The following is a 16,488-nucleotide window of genomic DNA, read 5'->3' as shown; positions in this document are numbered from 1 at the left end:
TGACCGAGGCTGGGTGCCCAAACTTGAGTTTATTGCAAGAAGAAAAGCAGCTGACCGTTGGAAACTGGGCTGTGGCAGCCAGCCGAATGCTCACCGGCTGGGCAGGGGAACCTCCGGGATCCGTGGAACGCCCTGGGGCTGAGCAGAGGCCAGCAGAGGGAGTGGAACGTGGTGCCTGGTGGCACAGATCTGGGCCAGGCGGCATGGAGTGTAACATTTCATAGGCGTCTTCTCCACCTGCTGCTCTACGCCAGGCTTCTGGCCAGACACCAGCACCAGGCCGCCTTGCCCCGGCCCCCCGCCCCCCGCCCGCCTCCGCTTGCGTTTCTTTCCCATTCCACGGGGACTCAGGTAAAGATGCTCTCCTCTCTGTACGCTGTTATTGTTGTTGGTAGCTGCCGTTGAGTCGTTGAGTCAGCGCCTGACTCTCGGCGGCCCCCGGACACAACAGAACGAAAACGTTGCCTGGTCTTGTGCCATCCCTGTGATTAGCTGGGAACTGGATTGTTGTGGTCCATAGAGTTTCACTGGCTGATTTTCGGAAATAGATGGCCAGGTCTTTCTTCCTAGTCCAGGTTAGTCTGGAGGCTCCCCTGAATCCTGCCCCGCGTCACAGCAGCAAGCAAGCCTCCACTGACTGATGTGTGCTGACCGCACATGAGGCGCATTGGCCGTGAATCAAGGACCCATTTTTTTTAGGATCTGGCAGGAAGTGATAGAGGGGTCACGCAGAAAAGCTTTGTTTCTGGCCCCGCGGCTACTGTTGATGGTCTGTGTGGCTGTGGGAAAGTCTCCCATCTTTACAGCGAAGCTTCTTCCCCTGCACGTCCCCCCCTACAGGACGGTGATGGATGCTGTGAGATGATGAACACTAAAGGGCTTGGAACACTCCAGAAGACGGGGCCCATGCCATCGTTACAATTTGTTTTATTTGATTTCATTTCACCCACTTTGGCAGCAGCAAGAAGATTCACCCCTATTGCAGCTCTGCCTGGTGAGCATGTTTTCTGGGCCCCACATTGACAGACGTGGCCTGAGAGTCATGTAGGTGAACTAAGAGCCAAAGCAAAAATACCTGTTGCTGCCGAGTGCATTCCGACTCATAGTGACCCTCTAGGATAGAGTAGAGCTGCCCCACAGAATTTCCAAGGAGTGCCTGGTGGATTCGAACTGCTGCCCTCTTAGTTGGCAGCTGTGGCACTTAACCACTGTGCCACCAGGGTTTCTGAACCAAGAGCAGGATGGGATATTTGGAACTGCGGCTCTTCTGGACAACCCCTTCTTCCTTACACCACCAGTATGTATTGTATGACTCCTGAGGTCAGGCCCTCCTTGGATTATTCTCGGCCCTGATTGCCCCTGCTCCATCCTCGCCGTCTCCCCTGATCCAAATTCTAACCACCCCTCCTCAGCCAAGTGTCTTCTTTCTTTTTCAATGAATCTTTGGTTGAAAGCCAGCTTAGAGTCCTTCTGAACCTCTATTGTCTAATTTCCCCTTAGCTTCTGGGGAAGCAAGCTGAAGGCGGTATCCTACCCCAGTGGACACGGGGCTCTGAAAAATCCTCTCTGAAACTGAGGTTCTAGCTTCTCCCAAGACAAAGTCGGGTGATGCAGTGTCAGTTATCTATGGCCACCTCACAAACACCCCACACTTAAAGGCTTAAATCAACGATGGTTTATCCTTCCTCAATTCTGTGAGTTGACTGGGCTCAGCTGGATAGTTCTTCTATATCACATGGACTTGTTGAGGTCACTCATGTGGCTGCATTGGCAGGCATGCAGCTGGGTCTTGCATGTCGGGAGGGGGCTAGATATCTTCATCTGGTAATCTCCCCTGAGCTTCCTTACAGCATGGTGGCTGGTTTCCAAAAGGGAGCTGTCCAAGAGGACAAGACTCAGTGTGCAAGAGCTTACTGAGCTTCTGTTTATGTTGTGCTTGCTTGCGTTCCATTGGCCAAAGCAAGTCACATGGACAATCCCAAGGTCAACTTGGGAGGGGACTATGCTAGGACGTGATTTAAAGGGGGGCCCTGGTGGTACAGTGGTTAAGAGCTCAGCTGCCAGCCAAGAGGTCAGCAGTTCAAATCCAAAAGATGCTACTTGGAAACCTTACAGGGCAGTTTTACTCCATCCTGTAGGGTCGCTATGAGTTGGAATTGACAGCAGTGAGTTTTTTTTTTTGGTTGCATGTCTGTAGGGTCTGGTTGGCCATGGTTAGTTCTGCTGTTTCTTTCACTTATTGCTGGGGTCCGTGGTCACCCCTGCACTGTTTTATTTCAGTGGACCAGCTACTACAACTTGTAATTGGTTTAAAACCACTTTATTACACTTAGAAATCCATTAACTTGTTTTCTAAACTATTTAAACACTAATTACAGCTGGTTAATAAAAAATTAGAACCTTAGAAATCAAATTTCTTTAAAAATTTACACCCTATCATAGTTTAGTGCTGCTGTAACAAAAATATCACAAGTGGATGGCTTTAACAAAGAGAAATTTATTTCATCAAGGTAGGCTAAAAATTCAAATTCAGGGTGTCCACTCCAGGGGACAGTTTTCTCTCTCCATTGGCTCTGGAGGAAGGTCTTTCTCATCAATCTTCCCATGGACTAGGAGCTTTGCTGTGCAGGAACCCCAGGTCCAAAGGACATGTTCTGCTCCCAGCACTTGTTTCTCGACAGTATGAGGTCCACCCTCTCTCTGCTCGCTTCTGTCTTTTATATCCTAAAAGAAACTGGTTCAAGACACAATCCAATCCCGTAGATTTGAGTCCTGCCTCATCGACACAGCTGCCGCCCATTCCCCCTCATTAGCAGCATAGAGGCAGGGTTTACAACACATAGGAAGATCACATCAGATGACGAAATGGTGGCTAATCACACAATACCCGGAATCAAGGCCCAGACAAATTGATACACACATTTTTGGGGGACACAATTCAATGCATGACACATCTTTAGTCAAACTGTCCTGTTTCAGTGTACCTATGATTTGGGTAGTACAAAAGGTTAAGCACTTAGTTAATAACTGATGGGTTGATGGTTCGAGCTCACCCAGAGGTGCCTCAGAAGAAAGTCCCGGAAATCTGTTCTGAAAGGTCACAGCCTTAAAAACCCTGTGGAACACAGTTCTACTCTGCAACACATGGGGTTGCCGTGAGTTCGAATCTTCTCAATGGCAACTGGTTTGGTTTTAAACCCTGGTTTGGTGTTTTGGTTTCAAACGCCTTGGGAAAAATCGCTATACTTAAACCCATTTGTAAAAATCGCAGTTTTTAATTTTATTATCTCCATAAAACTTACTTTGCACTTTTCCGGGATTGCAGTTTTCAAACTCAAAAGAGAAATGATCTCATTCCGAGGCGCACTGAGTCGCAGCCTCTGGACCGATGGATTCTGGGAGAGGACGCAGCGTTCTCCAAGGTGAGCCGGATTTCCCAGTCCAGGCTGGCTCCCTCAGCCTAGGTTCACCTGCTTTGCCAATGCGATTTCTAGGCATGTTCTTGCAATCTTCACCCCTGTGTACATTAAGTCTTGGGTACATGACGCCCTGCCTCAGTTTATGATTAACTTCATTAACATCTAGTTGTAATTAGTAGGGCCATATAAGCAGTTTAATCTATCAGCTATTCTCCTAGGGGATTTGGTTAATGCATTAACTTGCAACACAAATTGTTGAACCCTCTTTCTACCTGGTTATTTATGAAACTGTTGGTCCTAACCTGCCCTTCTTGGTTTTGGTACAGTGACTACACTTTCTGGGAGTATCTGACTTACTCATAGTTACCTTGTCTGCCCTTCTCAACTAAATTTTCTCTACAACGTGCCAACTTAGATTCTTAACACTTCACCCAAACTGTGATTATTCCCACCTCTGACTTTACCATTGTTATTTGCCTCAAAGATCATTATTTTGAGGTCACCCATATGTATCCCCTATCAAAACCTGCTATAAAATTATGTACACAAATTATTCTGTTTGTATGTAAATGCATATTTGTCATAGAACTATTGGTTATAATTATAAAATTGACAGGAATATACTCAACTGGTTTTATGATATAACTAAATGCCATTTCATGTCGATGAATTGATGTGAATTCATTCATAAGCTGGCTTTTGGAGGCTGACTGCCCCCACTGGGCCCCTGGGAAGCTGATCTTCACTAGAAATCCTCATTGATGTGGAGTGCCGTTAATTATATAATTTTGAACAATTTATGTTTAACTCTACTAATGCTTCTTCATTAATTGATGGCAAACTGGCAGATGGAAGGTATAAAAAGCCTTGTGAATGAAAATGTACAAATCACTTAGCAAGGCAATGGAAGAGTCAGGTGTGAAACTCATCTCTATTTACAAATCTGGGTTCCTTGTGGAAAATGACCGTCTCTCAGTCATTGCCATGTGCCTATGGCGAGTGCAATTTTTAGTAATAATAGGTGTTCAGTAATTCTTTGAATGACGAATGGATAGATGGATGAAAATGTCATGGAAATAATGGAATCATAGATATCCAAAGAATTAACCCAGAGCCATCAACCATAGTCTAGTTTCTTCTCTTAATTTGACTTTGTTAATATTCTGAGGTGACTTTGGGTTGTGAGACAAATTTTAAAGTGCTTCATTTCCAGAATTCATTTTGGTCACAATATCCAGGAGGAATCCATCTGCTAATCAATACATCATATTTAAATGCTGCAGCAAGAAAGGCAACCAGCACATGACCAATATTGTCAGCAACTCAGAACAACTCTGATTTCCTGACAGCAATCGATTCACAGCAAAAGTAATTGTTGTAAATAAGTGTAGTTCTAAAATGAGATGCATTCCAATGTAGTTTTCTGAGCAGTTTGTTTCCCAATAAAAGATTGTGATGGGCCCCATGAAGCCATCCATCTTGTGATGTGGAATGTGTGGGTGTGTACCCATAACTCCATGGTTGTCTTGGAATTGGCTCTTTTTGGGGGGCATGCTGCATAGTTTGGGTACATCCCGGATGGGTGATGTGGTACAGTGGGAAGAACGGAGCACGGAAAGGCCACATTGGCCTGCTGTGTAATCTCAGAAAGTCACATAGCCTCTCTGAACATTTGAACACTCCTTTTCTCATCTGGGGGAAAAAAAAAATCATATGTGTCCAATTTGATCCCTCAAGTTGTAAGAATGAGATGAGGAGGAACCTCTGAACCTATATTTAATGAACAGTGAAAATGAGAGGTCTTATCATGAATCCTTATCTCCAAGAACAGGATTAAGAAGCAAGGCAGACCACCACCGATGACTGCCCTGACAGGGAGCACAACAGAGAAGCCCTGAGGGAGCAGGAGATCAGTGGGATGCAGACCCCAAATTCTCATAAAAAGACCAGACTTAATGGTCTGACTGAGACTAGAGGAATCCCGGCGGTCATGGTCCCCAAACCTTCTGTTGGCCCAGGACAGGAACCATTCCCGAAGACAACTCATCAGACATGGAAGGGACTGGACAATGGGTAGGAGAGAGATGATGATGAAGAGTGAGCTACTTGTATCAGGTGGACACTTGAGACTGTGTTGGCATCTCCTGTCTGGAGGGGAGATAGGAGGGTAGAGAGGGTTAGAAACTGGCAAAATTGTCATGAAAGGAGAGACTGGAAGGGCTGACTCATTAGGGGGAGAGTAAGTGGGAGTATGGAGTAAGGTGTATATAAGCTTATATGTGACAGACTGACTTGATTTGTAAACGTTCACTTAAAGCTCAATAAAAATTATTTAAAAAAAAAATAAATAAAGCAAGGCAGAAAAGCTCCTGAGAAATCAGACAAGCCATCTCAAAGCCCTAGGCCCATGGGGTTTCGTACTGAAAAATAAGTGACAATGGAAACAAATATGCTCACTCAGTAACATTACTATGATGTAAAAAACCAAAACCAAACCCTTTTCTGCCGAGTAGATTCCAACTCATAGCAACCCTATAGGGCTGATTAGAAATGCCTCACAGAGATTCTAAGGAGTGAATGACGGATTCGAACTGCTGACCTTTTGGTTTGTAGCTGTAGCACTTAACCACTACCCCACCAGGGTTTCCTACTATGATGTAGACTCTGGGAGAATGAAGATGAAACAGACCTGTCTGGTTTCTGTGCCAAGAAGCTCATGGTCTAGTAGGGGAGAAGGCTGGGCAAACAGATGAATGCAGCTCTGGGTGGGGAATGTTGCCAGGTGAGTATGGCCCAGAGCTGTGGGAAGACACAGACTCTAGTTTCAGGGCTGTCTTGAAGAAAAATCTTATCACGCTGAGCAGGAGCCAAAACCAGCCCCTGTTACGTGGACTCTGACTCAGTAGAACTGTGCTCCACAGGGTTTTCAGTGGCTGTTTTTTCAGATTTCCAGGCCTTTCTTCTGAGGCACTTTTGGGTGGACTTGAACCTCCAACCCTTTGATTAGCAGCCAAGCAAGTTAACTGGGATTCCTAAGGCAGGGTGGGGTATTCCAGGAAAAGACACATAACGGTAAAGACTAGCGTTTCAGGGGAACCATAAAAATACTTTCCCAAACTTCAGTAACTTAAAGTGCACCTTTACATTTTTTTTTTTTTTGCCATTTCCTTTAAATTACTTTTAAAAATGTAAATAAGCTTGACAAGAAAACTGTATTACTACCAAAAATGAAAAAAACATTATCATTTACTATAAAAAGAAGGCAACTTAAAAAAACACAGGAAACACAAACTTATTCATTTATTTGACAAATAATTGTGCCAGGCTCCATTCTAGGTTCTGGGGCTAAAGGGGTGACGAAGACAGGCAGAATTAGGCAATCGGGGTGAATTAATTCCAGATGCTAATAGATTCCCTGCAGAAAACAAAGGGACACAGGAAGATCACCCCAGGTGGGCTGGTCGGGGAGGGTCCCTTTTGAGACATCACTTGATCTGAAGCGAGTGACAGCTAATCGCCTTAAAGTCCAAACCTAAAACCCCAAAGAAAACCCAGTGCCGTCAAGTCGAGTCAAACGGATTCCCTGAATTTCAAGCACACGGTCGCCCTCGGAAGCTCCGGGGAAAAAAATCGGGAAATGAGCAGGTGTTAGAGGCATGCTCACACGCACCCGACTGAGACTTTCTCCAAACAGGAAGACGGCAAGAAAAGGGACTGCCTCTCACGATGTGACTCCGCGCTGCTTAATTCTGTCGGTGCCAAATAAAGTGGGGGCCCCAGCGGAGTGCACCTCACTCTCCGGGAAACGCTTTCTCCTAACACAGAACGTGGGGCTGTAACGACCCCGGCTCAAAAGTTAGTGGACCGAGCCAGGGAAAGTCAAACCGCCGGCCCAGATTAGTCCAGGTCAGGCCCAGGACTCGAACCCTGGACGCTGCTCCCACATCCCGTCCCCGAGGCTGCACGATAGGTGGGTCCCAGCGTGGGCTGGAGGATGCGGCTCCGGGCGGAACTGGGACGCCTCGCAATCCTTCGATCCGTACTCCAGGTCTCCCGGTGTTCCGGGAGAGCCCAAAACGCGGAACGGCGGATCACCGGAGCGGAAGAAAAAGCGCGCCCGACGGATACGAGCATGCGCAGTAACCCAGCCCAGCACGGCCGCGCGAGGCGCTGGGGGCGGGTCATCCGAAGCTGACGCTCGCTACGTCGGCGTCAGCGCCCCGTAGGGAGGAGGGCGAAGACTCCATCCGCCATGTTGGATGCCGCAGATTCGCCATAAGCTCGCCGGCTCTTTTCTTAAAAAAATAAAAATAAAAAGCGAAGCGTCAACGGGTCGCCCCGCCTTCTCGGTCGGCACGGGACGGGGCCCGGAAGAGCCCGAGGCTTTTTTTTCCTCTGCAGTGGGGGCGTTGCCATGGAGACGCAGGAGGCAGGTGAGCCGGGCTGGGGGTTGGGGTGGAGTGGGGGTGGGGTGCGGCGCGGCGCGGCGCGGGAAGCCGTTTCGAGCGTGGAGTCTGAAAGATGCGCGCAGGCCGCCGAACGCGGAAGGATCCTTGGCCCGGGGCGGAGAGCGAACGTAGCGGCGTCCTGCAAAATTACTGGCCGTATCCTGCCGCCTTGGGTTTTTGTTAAAAAAAAAGTAACGAAGGCGCGAGAGAGTGCGCGACGCAGAAAGCAGAGCTGCGCGTGCGCAGGGGATGGCGTTTCCAGGGCAACGGCTGGGCCAGGGCGCGCGTCTTCGGCGGAGCGTTTGCGTCCTGGCGGGCGGGAGGCTCAAATCCCCACGCTGCTAACGCTGGCGGGGTGGACCTTTGGCGGAACCCCTTCCTGCCTCGCCTCAGTTTTGTCATCTGTGAAAAGGCAGCTTCGGTAATTATTAGACCAGCGTCCTTGGCAGGATGTCCTGAAGGATCAGGGCTCAACTGAGCTGTCGAAGGAAAAGTTTTTTTTTGTGTCCTGTAACCAAAAATCAAACCAAACTCCTTGCCGTCAAGTCAATTCCGACTCGTGGCGACACTGAGTGTTACTAAGTGGAACTGCTGAATAGGGTTTTCTTGGTTGTAATTTTTTTGGAAGTAGATTGCCAGGACCCTCAGAGCCCCTGAATCCATACGGTCTGATGAACCTTCTTATTAGCAGGCGCAAGTCACTTGACCTTGAGCTTTGGGCCCCTCATCTCTAACAGGAAAATCCACATTTGGACACTGCACACCTTTTGCCACTTAGTTCTCACAACTCTAATTAGTAGGTCATTTACTGATGAGGGAGACCTGGTGGCTGGGTGGTTAAGAGTTCGGCTGCTAACGAAAAGGTCTGCAGTTGGAATCCATTAGCTGCTCCTTGGAAACCGTAGAGGGCATTTCTATTCTGTCCTATAGGGTCGCTATGAGTCTGAATGGACTGGATGGCAATGGGTTTTGGGTTTACTGATGAGGAGTAAAGTTCAGAGAAGTTAACCTCATAGTTTTACAATGGCAGAACTGAGCCTATAGCCAGCTCCCTCCGCTTTGGAATAAAATCCAAACTTCTGCACCCCAGCCTCACTCGTACGGCCATCCCTTAGAATAGTGCTGGTGTATTGTGAATGCTCAATGTGTATTTATTGAATAAAAGGATGAATAAGTTAACTTGGTCACTTCCTGTTCCATGACCTCTCTGAAGTGCAAACCTCATGTAGTCCTGGGGCTTACCCTCCCCAGCTGCCCCTCTCCAGCTGCCCCTCTCAAGCTGGATCTTTCTCAGTCTACCGTTTCCACCATGGAAACATCTGTAGTGAGTGACCCCATGCCGAGGGTGGAGAAGACAGGGAGGTCCATGCCCTCCTGAGCTTAGCTTTGCTGGCTATTTGGTATCACCACTGTCCCCTCCACCCCTGACCCAAGAGGCACCTTTCTTGACTTCTTCGTTTTAAGCCAACAGCTTTGTATGGTGCCCCCCCTTCACATACGAGGAAGAGGTAAAAAGCAGTGTGGGCTATTAAAATAATCATATTAAGCCAATGATAGAAGTTGATTAAAGTTTATTTAATATACTATTTGCAAGTTGGAGTAACATTTCCACTAGAGAGTCAGAAATGTTCTGAAGATGAAAGAACTTCCAAAATTCTTATACCACATCTTATCGTCTTATCAGCATTGCCATGGATATGGGGCGGGGGGGTGGGGGGGAGCAGCACAATATTTATGTATTAACAATTTATCCTGAAACACAGCTTCCAGTCAGACCCTGGAGTTCCTGTTTCTTGAAACTGAACATGGATAAGGCAAAAAGGTCTCCACTAAGCTGCTTACTAGGCTGTTGTTTGACTTAATGGTGACTTCCTTCAAGGCTCAAGGTTCAAAGGAACACTGTCTTAGTTATCTAGTGCTGCTGTTACAGAAAAGCCACAAGTGGATGGCTCCAACAAATTTATTCTCTCACAGTCTAGGAGGCTAGAAGTCTGAATTCAGGGTGCCAGTTCCAGGGGAAGGCTTTCTTCCACTGTTGGCTCTGGGGGAATGTCGTTGTCATCAATCTTCCCATGTCTAGGAGCTTCTCACCACAGGGACCCCAGGTCCAAAGGAAGTGCTCTGCTCCTGGCTCCTCTTTCTTGGTGGTAGGAGGTTCCTCTTTCTCTCTCTGCTCGCTTCTCTCTTTTACATCTTAAAAGAGATTGACTCAAGATAACAACTTAATCCTGTAGATTGTGTAGTGCCTCATTAACTGCCTCAAATCCTGCCTCATTAACATCATAGGGATTAGGATTTACAGCACAGGATAATTACATCAGATTACAAAATGGAGGACAACCACACAATACTGGGAATCATGGCCTAGCCAAGTTGACACATTTTGGGGGGACATAATTCAATCCCTAACAAATACCTGAGGGCAAATGGCCTGGGTGGGTCACCCCCACTCCATGAACCCAGAAACCTGGCTTCCAGGAGAATTACAACAGTTGTGCCAGAGATACCTGTGTGTTTAGTGGCATGACAGAGCTGGCACAAAGCGAGAACTGTGGGACAGGACCCCTGAACTGAGCTGGGCATGCCTTTGTGAAAAATGACTTCTCATTGGTTTGGTGTCTCCCCTCCCTGAAGTCATTCTGCCTCTGCTGATACAGACAATGAACCTTCTATCTTCTGAAATTTACTCACAGTTTTAAAAAAATAACCTGGATATGTGTTGTAGATTGTTTCAGTTTTCAGCTGTAACAAGTGAGAAAAGACCGTGTTTTGAAACATTTAGTAGACAGTTTTTGAAAAAGAGGCTCCTGGTTTGTTTGGTGGTTGGGTTAATTTTGGAGAGGCAGTACAATAAATGGTAATGAGATGGAGTTGTACGTGGTCATAGTCGGGAAGGTACAGCTTCTAGGTGGTAAAAGAGCCGAGATGGTCCTGGCTGTAAATCTGTTCCTGCAGTGCTCCCTTCTCAGCCAGCTTCTTTCTCATTGGCCTCTGGTGAAATGGTTCCTGCTGCTTTTCTTCTCCAACCGTATAATTTACATAACGATTTTTCAAAGATTGCTATCCTTAAGTAGAATTAAGTTTCTGCCTAGGGCAAGGGCAGTCAAGGATTAGATATATTAAAAAGCCTTTCCTTGATTGCATTTCCTTTTATAGGGTTTCCTGCACGCCCCCCCTCAGAACTCCTTCCCCCCTCGGTGGGCTGATTGAATTACCTAGAAGGGATTTACCCTAGAGTTAAGTTTTCCTCTGTTCTCAGCTGTTTGCTCTGTTCAACTTTCATTATCTTTGGAATTTCTCAAGGGCAGGCGTTAGCTTTAAGGGTTGGAATGTTTCTCAGGTGGAAAGAACTCGTGCTCTGGCCTCTGCAGATGTACAGTGAGACTTACTGCACGCTACTCAGGATATATTAATTGTCCCTGCCTCACCCAGGATCAGCGCCATATGTTGTCATCTGCTTGTGACAGTTGTGGATGGAAAGATAGGACAGAGTTTAAGTTTTTTTTGGTGGCCTTTTCTTTATCTTAGGGAACACTGATGGCATAGTGGTTAAGAGCTATGGCTGCTGACCAAAAAGCTGGCAGTTCAAATCCCCAGGTGCTCCTTGGAAACCCTGTGGGGCAGTTCTTCTCTGTCCTGTAGCGTCACTGTGAGTCGGAATTGACTCTACGGCAATGGGTTTGGTTTGGTTTGGTTTTTTATCTTATTTTTAAAATTGGATTGCTTCTCTTTTTGTTATTGAGCTATAGGAATTCTCTATATATTCTGGATACAAGTCCTTTGCCGTATATATGTGTTGTGAATATTTTTCTCCCAGTTTCTGCTTGCTTCTCTTTTTTTTTTTTTTATATTTTGCTTTTTTGGGTAGTGCTTTTTGTGACCTAAGAAATCTTTTTCTATCTCACAGTCATGAAGATATTCTCCTAGGTTTTTTTTTTTTAAAGATTTATACTTTTTGCTTTTAGGTTTAGGCCTACGATCTATCTCAATTTGGTTTCTGTATATAGTGTGAGGTAGGGGTTGAAGTCCCCCCCTGCCCCACGTGAGTGTCCAGTTTTTCCAGCCTTACTTGTTGAAAATACTTTCCTTTCTCCATTGGATTACTGTGGCCCTGTTGTTGGAAGTTATGCGTGAGCCCATTTCTGGGCTCTGTGGTCTGTTCCATCAATCTGTTTAGCTGTCCTTCACCAATACCACACTGTCCTGATTATTGTAGCTTTGTAGCAGTTTTTGAAGCTATAAAGAGAAAGTAGGAGGAGAGTTTCAGAGCGGCAAAAATGCAGGTGGGAGAGAGACAGTCAGGAGGCGCCACAGTGGTGCAGTCATGGGTTGATGATGCTCACCTTGGCTGTAGTTGTGGGTGGAGGCAAAATTATGAGAAAAGGCCCAGGGGACTAGTGACCAAGGGAGTTTTTCCTTAGAGACCAGCAAGCCTGCCATCTGTATATGTTGTTAGGGAAAGGGACAGGGACAGGTAGACCTTCTAGGGTTCCCACAAGCAGCCTTGGTCTTCAATTTTCAGTTCACCCCTGCAGTGGTGGCGAGAAGCCCCTTTAGAATTCTGCCCCCTGTTTTTATTCCTGAGTTGGGCCAGGGGGTTGGTGCAGGGCTTGCCAGGTTTCGCCTGCACCTCGGGAGACCCTTCTTGGAGACTGAGCTCCTGGGGCTGAAAATCACGTGCCTCCAAGCCTCAGGAGGGCCTTGGGCTTCCTTGGGCCATTGACAGGCTAGGGGCATCAGGAGCTCTGGGACTCTGTCCTGGCCAGGAGCGAGCCTTGCCTCACCCACTTATCACCTCGGGTTACAGTCAGAGAACCAAGGCTCAGGTGATGCAGGGAGAGGGAACATTGGCATTGGAAGAAATGGACTGAAGCCCTGATCCTACCTGTCAGTCCTCTACTTCAAAAGCTGTGTGACGTTGGCATGGCACTCAGTCGACTGCTAAACAAAAATAGTCTCTATCGACCTATTGAGCCTGAGGTGGTATGATTCCACAGAGGAAGTTTGGAGCACACCTGGCACGTGGCAGGCTACTTTCCCCTTTCCCCATCACCTTGTCCTTCCTTCCCCCTGCCCTCTCCCTCCCTTCTGCTCCATTCTCCCTTTTTCAGCTTTACTTCTTCCCATGAGAGTATTATACTTTTTGACAGCACCTTTAAGAATTAAATGCAATAATAAAAGGCATTTGTAGTAATAAACAATAATGCATGATGCAATGGCCTGATCTTTTGTTAGATCATGCATCCCAGGGGAAATACTGTGGGGCCCGGTAATAACAGCTGCCATTTGTGTAGACCTGCCCTGCCAGGGGCCTCACACCATTATTTAGTTCAATCTTCACGGAAGCACTGTGAGGTGGCCTTATTGTCTCCACCTTACTTATGAGGAACCAGAAGCTCAGGCTGGTCCCTCTAGGGCCAGTGTCACTGAGCTTCCTCTCAGGGGAGGGACTGATCACAGGGACCTGAGTGGTCACCCTGGATTGGGACCTGGTGGTGAGGCCAATGTTGGGGCTCCTTCTAGACCTCTTAGACATAGCTGAAATCTCCTAGTTCCGTAGTTTCTAGTAACACCCTGCTGTCAGGGAAGGGCTGGGCTGTGTGGTTCCCTCTGACTTCCATGCCAGAGACAGCACGGCCATTTCCCTTCACACGGACACCAGCAGTAGTAGGGACTGTGTCAAGGGCCATAGTAATATTAGCTGGAGAGATAGGACTGAGAACCCCAGAGTTTCAGGGCTGGGAGAGCCTTTAGAGGGCCACTCAGAACAACAACTTCCCTTTCAGAGAAATGGAAACCCAGAGAGCTTAAGTAATTTGCTCAAGATTACATGACCAGCGACTGAGCTGAAATTGGAGCCAAGTCCCATAAGAAAAAAAAAATCTGTTGCCATCAAGTCGAGTCCAATTCATGGTGACCCCATATGTGTCACAGTAGAACTGCTCCATTTAGTCTTCTTGGAAGCAGATCGCCAGGCCTTTCTTCCGTGATACTTTTGGGCAGGTTCAGACTGCCAACCTTTAGGATAGTAGTTGAGCACAAACCGTCAGTGCCTGGAATGATTTGTGAAGGGATCTTAGAGCTGTAGTAATTCATAATCACATGTGAAGGTCTTCTTGTACCAGACCGTGTACTAGGTGCTGGGGACATGGTGGTGAGGGGCATGGAGGTGATCCCATCCCCGTGGACTTCACATGGCCCATGTTATGGACTCAGGCCCAGTGTGGAGTGATCTGACACAGCTGGGCAGCTGGTGGGCTGTGCCTGGGAAGTGAGGCCTGGGACCTCCATCCAGCCTTCCCTGCCTGGACCACAGTCTCCCTGTTTCTCCCACCTGAAACCTGAAAGCCTGTGAGTTTGTGGCATGAAAATCATGCTGATATTGTTTCTTCCTAGGGTGCTGTTGGCACAAGAATCCTCCCTGTATTAAGCCATTCTCAGGTGACTTTATTCTCAGTCATATTTGACTATAGAAAAGTCCTTTGACAACTTATATTTCAGCTTTCTTTTTCTTAAACCTCAGATATATACTGGGGAAACATTGAGGGGAATTTTAATTATAGTAATAGCTGTAGTAATAACTCATTAAAAAAAATTTTTTTTTAATTTAATATCCCAAATGCCTCCCAGGGAGAGAGGCTTTCTGTAAGCATTTTGTTCTTTGAGCAGCTTCTCAGTTTGAGCATTCATGTGCAGGAGCTTGGGAGAGCTGAATGCTCTGTAAATAAAAACCAGTAAACCAGTTGTCCAGGACTACTGGTAGCACAGTGGTTAAGGACTCGGCTGCTAACCGAAAGGTCAGCAGTTCAAACCCACCGGGTGCTCCATGACAGAAAGGTTAACTGAGCATTTTAACCATTTGCACCGCTCAGCGACTTCTCTGTAAATCAACGGATGGGTTTGGAGCTTTGGGAACCTTCTGAGAGGTAGGGGGAGAACCAGCAATGGAAGGGAGAGAGGTGAATGAGCCATAGTGGTGGCGGAATACAGCATGTTGTGTTGAAACCTTGAGACTCTCAGACATTGGACAAAGTATACTGAACCTACAGAATTTTTTTTCTTTTAACTTTACTTTGATATAATTTTAGATTTACAGAAAAGTTGCAAGAATAGTACAAAAGATTCTATGTACCCTTCATCCAGAGTCTCCAAATGTTAATATTTAACCATACTGCATTAACCCCCTTCGCTATCTATTTATATATATCTGTCCGTCCGTCCGTCCGTCCATCATCTTTTTCTGAATCATATGAGAGTAAGTTGAAGACATATTCCCCACCCCTAAATATTTTCAGTTTATTTCCTAAAAACCAGGACATTTTCTCTCGTAACCACAGTGCTGTTGTTAGGTGCCGTTAAGTCCATTTTGACTCATAGCAACCCAATGTGACAAAGTAGAACTGTCCCATAGGGTTTTCTAGGCTGTAATCCTTACAGGGGCAGATCACCAGGTCTTTTCTCATGTGAAGTCTCTGAGTGGGTTCGAACTGTTGACCTTTTGGTTAACAGCTGAGCTCTTAACCATTGAGCCACCAAGGCTCTTTACATAACCATATTACAGCTGTCAAATGGAAAATAACATCCACGTAATACTATTTCACCAATTATCCCAGTAACATCCTCTATACCCAAAACCAAAACCAAACCCAGTGCCGTCCAGTCGATTCCAACTCATAGCGACCCTATAGGACAGAGTAGAACTGCCCTGTAGAGCTTCCAAGGAGCGCCTGGCGGATTCGAACTGCCGACCCTTTGGTTAGCAGCCGTAGCATTTAACCACTACGCTACCAGGGTTTCCATGTCCTCTATAGCAAAAGAAAATCTTGAGTCGTGCATTGTGTTCAGTTGTAGAGTTTCCTTGATGTTAGGTGCTGTGGATTTGGTTCCGACTCATAGCGACCTTGTCTTTGGGTTTGGGTTTGATAATTTTGAAGAGGATGTTGTTGTTAGGTACTGTCAGGTTGGTTCCATCTCATAGTGACCCTGTGTACAATGGAACGAAACACATCGCGGTCCTGGGCCATCTTCACAATCGTTGCTATCTTTGAGCCCATTGTTGCAGCCACTGTGTCAGTCTATCTCATTGAGGGTCCTCCTCTTTTTCGCTGACCCTCTACTTTACCAAGCATGATGTTCTTCTCCAGGTACTGATATCTCCTGATAACATGTCCAAAGTATGTGAAATGGAGTCTCACCGTCCCTACTTCTAAGTAGTGTTCTGGCTGTACTTATTCCAAGGCAGATTTGTTCGTTCTTCTGGCAGTCCATGGTGTATTTAATATTCTTCGTTAATACCACAATTCAAAGGCATCAATTCTTCTTTGGTCTCCCTTACTCATTGTTCAGCTTTCACATACATATTAGGAGATTGAAAATACCATGGCTTGGGTCAGGTGCACCTTAGTCCTCAGAGTGACATCTTTTCTTTTTAACACTTTAAAGAGGTCTTTTTCAGCAGATTTGCCCAGTACAATATGTTGTTTGATTTCTTGATTGCTGCTTCCATGGGCACTGATTGTGGATCCAAGTAAAATGACATCCATGACAGCTTAAGTCTTCTCTCCGTTTATCATGATGTTGCTTATTGGCCCAGTTGTGAGGATTTTTCTTTTCTTTATGTT

General features: G+C 46.5%; 1 protein-coding gene across 5 annotated transcripts in view; it reads left to right on the top strand.

Annotated features, from left to right (window-relative positions):
• The first annotated feature begins 7,132 nt into the window (after positions 1-7,132).
• Positions 7,133-16,488, top strand: part of ZFAT (zinc finger and AT-hook domain containing) — a 223,437-nt gene continuing 214,081 nt past the window's right edge. For 2 of the 5 annotated variants that reach the window (XR_002785258.2, XM_023546029.2), the window contains exon 1: positions 7,140-7,852. Coding sequence is in view for 4 of the 5 variants with exons in the window: in XM_023546029.2 (XP_023401797.2) it covers positions 7,834-7,852 (19 nt within the window). In the remaining variant the exon portion in view is untranslated. Of the gene's footprint in view, positions 7,853-16,488 lie in introns of all 5 variants that reach the window. The other 3 variants (XM_023546031.2, XM_010588560.3, XM_023546030.2) reach the window with 3 other exon arrangements.

The sequence above is a fragment of the Loxodonta africana genome, chromosome 14, assembly GCF_030014295.1.
Source record: "Loxodonta africana isolate mLoxAfr1 chromosome 14, mLoxAfr1.hap2, whole genome shotgun sequence".
Taxonomy (NCBI): domain Eukaryota; kingdom Metazoa; phylum Chordata; class Mammalia; order Proboscidea; family Elephantidae; genus Loxodonta; species Loxodonta africana.
This window is presented reverse-complemented; position numbering and strand designations above follow the sequence as displayed.